The sequence below is a fragment of the Xenia sp. Carnegie-2017 genome, unplaced genomic scaffold (genome assembly GCF_021976095.1).
Source record: "Xenia sp. Carnegie-2017 unplaced genomic scaffold, XeniaSp_v1 HiC_scaffold_47, whole genome shotgun sequence".
Lineage (NCBI taxonomy): Eukaryota > Metazoa > Cnidaria > Anthozoa > Malacalcyonacea > Xeniidae > Xenia > Xenia sp. Carnegie-2017.
Genome location: NW_025813512.1, coordinates 55578 through 61659, shown reverse-complemented (window position 1 = coordinate 61659; position 6082 = coordinate 55578). Strand labels below are relative to the sequence as shown.

Here is a 6082-nt window from a genome sequence, read left to right as displayed (position 1 = left end):
ATTTACAGTTGGTTTAAATTATAAGTCATTAAGGCGGAATTTTTTAACTTTTGCAATATCCTTGAATGTTCTAGTTTCTTTTATACAAAAAAGATTAAATTCAAAAGCAAAACCCGTTTTCGGTCCATGCTTCCCGATACCTGCTTAAGCCGAGGCACTAGAACGCCGCATGTTAACGTTTCGGTAGGAGATTTCGGCCCCTCCACGCTATCCTACTTGGGAGATGCAATAGCAAGCTTCCGCCCATCAGACCCCGAGATCACCTGCGATAGGCTTTGCTCGGGGTACGCAGGGAGAGTGCGGTCGCGACCCGAAACGTCTGGACCCCTAAGCCACTGCATACATATCGCACCCAGCTTCCACTGCTAGTTGACATCTACTATACCTAATATTGGCTTTATATATATATACAAAAATTCAGAGGCTTACGAAAGTTGCGGTATTATTAAAGTCACTACTGCGCATGCCCAGATGATTTCTTTGATAATTTGCGACTAAGTGAGCTAATTGCCACAAATATAGTGCAAGTACATATAGTTAGTCGTTGCCATGACTATAAACAATTGGTCGAATGTACTGCGCATGCTCCTGCGCATGCGCAGATGATTTATCCATTTAATTGTTACTAAGCATGCTATTTACTTCAAATTCGGTGCTTGTAGATGCAGCTGGTCGTTGCCATAACTATGAAGTCAAAAACTGTCAAGTGAACTGCGCATGCTCAGTTGATATCTTTAATAATTTGCTAGTAAGCAAGTTATCTACTCCTAATTGATTCTAATAAATGCAGTTGGTCATTTCCATGATCGTTTACTCAGACAATTGGTCAAATAGACTTTGCTTGTACTGCGCATTTCCAAGCGTACTGCGCATGCTCAGATGATTTTGCGTACATTTATGTGACCAAACGATTTAATCACTCAGAAAGCGATGAAAATAGATCCAGCTTGTCGTTACCATGACTATGAAATTGAAAAATTTGTCAAATGGACTGTGCAGACTCATATGAAGTTTAAAGCCTAGTGCCAAACACTAATATTCCCTCACCAAATATTAAAAGAAAAGATGGTACAATGCTTTATGAATAAATTTCTTTAAAGTCTGTAGCAACTTGCAATCCTCCGTAGATTCTCCGGGAAGAGAGTCGTGACAAAAGAGGAAGAAGAAACTCGAATGTCGGAGTGGCAGCGATTGAAAGACGATGAGAATGAACGTTTACTTAAAGAAAGCAGAACTATTTCTGATATTCTTTTTGTTTCAAATGTCGATGTTTACAGAAATCTTCCATCCCAGTTGCTTCAGTTTTTCTCGTGGTAAGAGAGTGTCTGAGACTTTTTATATTTTTTCATGCCACTGTGAAATTTCTGGCGATAAGTGGACAGTCTCAAATCAACTTTAAACATTATTTTTGCCCAAATAACTTGCATTAGTGTATAATTCATCTCGCCAGTATCTCCTTACCTACGACATCAGTCGTCATATGTCATATTGATCTTGCTTCATGTCGGCTTTTCTTTTTAAATAGGCTCTCGGCGACTTTAAGTTTTTCCTTTGTAATGAAAACTGACGATGATTGTTTTGTTAACCTGGAGACCATCTTACAGGTTTGTGAAAGCTCTTCAATAAATAATAGAAAATACGTGTTGGTATCTTGGGAGTTGGGAGTACGTAGAGGTAACTTGGGAGTTGGGAGTACGTAGAGGTAACTTGGGAGTTGGGAGTACGTAGAGGTAACTTGGGAGTTGGGAGTACGTAGAGGTAACTTGGGAGTTGGGAGTACGTAGAGAGGTAACTTGGGAGTTGGGAGTACGTAGAGGTAACTTGGGAGTTGGGAGTACGTAGAGGTAACTTGGGAGTTGGGAGTACGTAGAGGTAACTTGGGAGTTGGGAGTATGTAGAGGTATCTTGGGATTTTGGAGTACGTAGATGTATCTTGGGATTTTGGAGTATATCAATCTGGTGGCTTAAGCGTGGTTTTTAAAATGGTTTAGATGTGGTTTTAGAGGGTTTAAGGGTAGTTTAAGGGTGGTTTAACCGTAGTCTAGGGTAGCGAAGCGTAACTTAAAGCCTTGGACCACCTTTAAACCACGCTGAAGCTACCCTTAAAACTCCCTTAAAACATTTTACGCTACCCTTAAAACATCCTTACTCTACCCTTAAACCACCCTTAAAACACCCTTACGCCACTCTTAAACCATGCTGTGGAGATGATTTTTACACCATCCCAGACCTCTCATTGAGAGCTTTGGAATGAGTCTCGTCCCGAGTCTCTACAATAAAAGCACGAGGAAATAGAAATTGCGCATGCTCAGTATAGAGTCGATTTCAACATTAATTACCTCCGGAAGTATACAAGCTGCACAGATGATTTTTGACTCAATCTAAAGATTTTACTCAATCAAGCGATTTGTAAGGGTGTCTTTAATTAAGCTTTATATCTTTAATAGTGTACCGAAGAACTTCACGACTGAAGAAATATTTGATATTTTTAGGAAATGGAAAGTCATAATTTAAAAAACACGTCTAAATTGTGGTGGGAAGGTGAGTTTAGCTCAACTCCGTCAGTACACAATATTCTGGTACGTGTTTGTAGATGTAGATCGTCCAGGTTAGTAGAGTCCTGAGAAGGACTGTTGGTGTTGATGTTGACTGAAGTTTCGACAACCTTAGCGGTAGTCATCTTCAGAGTCAAAATACTACTGCTAAGATTGTCGAAATGTTAGTCAACACCAACAGCAACAACACTTCTCAGGACTCTACTAACCTGGACGATGTACATCTACAAACATGTAACGATACTCCGGTTCAAACCATCTACTTTATACTGAGTCCATTCTAAAGATTTTATTGACATAGTGAAAATCCTTTTGAGATATCATGTTTTGGGCATTAGGAATTGCCAAATTTATAATATTTTTCAAGTAAAACAGAAACGAGATTGCAAACATACGAATTAGCGTTTTCCATGCGACTAAACTATAAATAAGGTATGAGAATATGAGTTGTAGTTATTGCTTCTAAATGCAATTGCTTCTTCATATTTACAGCTTTCGTACTGATTGGTTGATCGAGAGACAGGGAAAATGGGCCGAGCCTGATTATCCAGGAGTGGCTTATCCGACATTTGCCTGCGGTGCGGGCAGCATTATATCTTCGGATATTGTTCACTGGCTGGCAAAAAACGAGAAATCTCTAAAACGTTATCAGGTATATGATAGAAAACCACGACGAGATTACAATGTTGAAAGTGACCTCTTGATGTGTAAAGATGTAGTTCTCAGAGTACTAGATATTGACACATGTTTTTTTTTTCTTGTGTAAAGGGGGAGGATGTCTCTATGGGTATTTGGTTATCAGCTATTGCTCCTGAAATTTATAAGGTAAGATCTCCTTTTCTTCTCTGCAAGTTTGTGACGGTTGTTCAACAAGATCCTTTATGGTGATCTTACTCTTACGAGCCCAGGTTCTTATGAACCAGCGGCCGAACATGTGACAGTGTTTCCTTTCTATTTCAAATACTTCAGGATGAGCGATGGTCGTGTTTCGGGATTGTCAGATGGAAATGTTTACCTTGCCCGAGCAGGATGCCGATTCTCTTCTCTATTTATGGGAAAACTTTATGTCCTGCGGTAATCCTTGCAAATGTTGAGGTACGTTAGTTATGTCGGGGAGAGGGAGATAAGAAAAATTCCAAACACACAAAAGATAGAAAAGTACAGCTTCAATTAAACTTTTTATCTTTTTTTTTCACTTAATTAAATCTATTTTCTCTATATTACAAATTTAATGTTTTGGCTTTTACGAACGACATTAATTTAAATTAAATAAAATCTATAGCGCTGTGTAATATCGACATTATTCCTGCTATGCAAATATTTTTGTGTTCATTAACTGCAAAACAATCGAAATAATTCCGAATAATTTTGCTAAAAATTTGCCATGCAGGTGTAAAGATTTCGATTAGCCTCGCTTATGTCCCTGCGTACTTCATGTAAAATATTTATTGCAATGCTCATTGTGTAAAGTGTATAAGTACAGACTTGACTGCGATCAAATTACGTCATAGCGTCAAATTACGTCATTAGCGACGAAAACGTCATAAAATCAGAGATAAGCATAAAATGTTTCACATTTTCTTAACGAAATGCATGTCGTTTTTTGCGTTTGAATATTTATTGTGGGAAAGGTTTAGTAAGTCGATTCGATCGTTTATAATTAACTTTCTTCTCGTAGGAGTTAATCTTTATGTGGAAACATCTTCGTGGTAGTCAAGTTGTACCACAGTTCATTGTCAAATCTCATCTTTCCTGAAACAGGATCCATAAATATTCTCTTCAGTAGAACACACGGCCATATTCCTCCAAGAATCTTTTCAATATCACGAGGATTCAACAGAAACGTTTGACATGACCGTTAAAGTTTCTTCATCGGAAACGCTACTACCGTTTGGTAGGGCGATAAAACGATCAGCGTTTTTAATATCTTCTATTAAACTTCCACCTCTTTCCTCGCGGGTGAACACGCTACCGTTGCTTGTCAAGCTGTCGGCAACGTTCGACACCTTTTGACCAATTTTATCGGGAGATTCCGACTCTCGACCCTGAGCGCTCTCCGTCTCGCTGTTGAATCTGAGTGACGAGTCTCGCTACTCGTGGAAATGTAGCTGTTTTCTTGTGGACTTCCTTGTTGTCGTCTCTGCTCTCGTTGTTGTTTGTATTCACATGCTGCAAGTTTCGCAGTCAAATCACGTATTTCCTCCTGTGAAAAGTGTAAGGATAATGATTTTAATATAGGAATGTCATTAATTGAACATCAAATCGGCTTATTTCATAAGTGTTAACGGATTCTTTGCTACAATTTCAATGGTTTTAATTGAGGATAATTACTCTATATTGAAGATGATAATCTCTGTAAATTGGGGATAATAATCAACTACAAGTGATAATGATCACTTTCGCGTGTTGCGTGAGTTGAGATTTTGGCAGTTGTTTAACAAAAGCATATTTCACACGTTGTTTGACGTGCGCCTATAAATGGCTTAATGCATAATGTGCTGTCACAAGGAGCACACATTCAATTTTCAAGTTTTGAGAAACTGAAAGACCGTAATTGGACGTGAATACCATCACAGGGACCAAAGTTCAACTCATTTCCCCCCATACCTTCCCGTCAGACCCTGGCGCATCTCACGATCGACTCGTTCTTTAGCAACTCTGCGATGATCTGACAAATCTCCCCCTAACCCTCAAACCTAGGTCACCCACTTTGCAAATGGAGAGTCGTTCTTTGTATTTAAGACAATAACCATTGACATTGTTTCTTTGAACATTCTTCGAAAAATCCTCGTTTTAATCTGTACTCAAACAGTATTCCCAAAACATCTTACCCTCAGTTGTATATTCTCAGTTTCCAGACCCTCGCGGCTTTTCTCTTCATCGTTTTCGCACACCAAAGTACCGTCCTCCAAACGGTTGAGATGAAATGGTGATTTACGAAGATCCGTCATCGTTGTGGCTATAGACGAACTACCCGAGAACGCCTTCTTTGATTTACATTGTATTTTTCAAGAAGTATACCTTTAAAACAGACAGGAAAAATTTAATATCGAGGAGGGCAGGTGGTATAGGTCAGCAAGTACACAGACTGACTTAAGATAATGTTTAAATGATGATCGTCCAGGTTGTTCTGAGAGGAGTTAGACTGACGTTGACCTTAGCGGTAGTCACCTTCAGAGTCAGTGTCAAAATGACTCTGAAGATGACTACCGCTAAGGTTGTCGAAACGTCAGTCAACAACAACAAAAACAGTCCTTCTCAGGACTTTATTAACCTGGACGATCATCATTTACAAACTCGTAACGATACTCCCGGGTTCAAACCATTTACTTTATTAAGCATTAAATGTTATGTACTGGAATACTTGAGTATGCTTCGAAACAGAGAAATGTCCTTTGAAAAAACGCGTCGTGCAGTTTTATAACATTCATACTTCCACATTAGTCAATATGTGTCGTAATGTATCCTAAAACATTTCGTAATTTAATGAAAACGACTTCGCGTGACCTAAAGCATAACAAAGAGAT

At 38.9% G+C, this 6082-nt stretch overlaps 1 protein-coding gene and 1 long non-coding RNA gene across 2 annotated transcripts; one reads left to right on the top strand and one right to left on the bottom strand.

Moving 5' to 3' along the window:
- The first annotated feature begins 3549 nt into the window (after positions 1 to 3549).
- LOC124456404 lies at positions 3550 to 4507 on the top strand. Its single transcript, XR_006952254.1, has 2 exons — positions 3550 to 3650; positions 4234 to 4507. It is a non-coding gene; the product is annotated as an uncharacterized LOC124456404 (long non-coding RNA).
- A 29-nt stretch (positions 4508 to 4536) lies between these two features.
- On the bottom strand, positions 4537 to 5549 carry LOC124456370. Its single transcript, XM_047006831.1, has 2 exons — positions 5387 to 5549; positions 4537 to 4758 (listed from the first exon to the last, which is right to left on the bottom strand). Exons 1-2 carry the CDS (start codon positions 5504 to 5506, stop codon positions 4537 to 4539), a joined length of 342 nt encoding a protein of 113 aa, XP_046862787.1. The 5' UTR covers positions 5507 to 5549.
- Between the last annotated feature and the right edge of the window lie 533 nt (positions 5550 to 6082).

Excerpts from the sequence above, each read along its gene's own strand:
- LOC124456370 (XM_047006831.1), bottom strand. The coding sequence starts at position 5,506 with ATGACGGATCTTCGTAAATCACCATTTCATCTCAACCGTTTGGAGGAC. Across the intron at positions 4,759-5,386 it reads CTGAGAATATACAACTGAGG|GAGGAAATACGTGATTTGAC; the intron begins GTAAGATGTTTT and ends CACTTTTCACAG.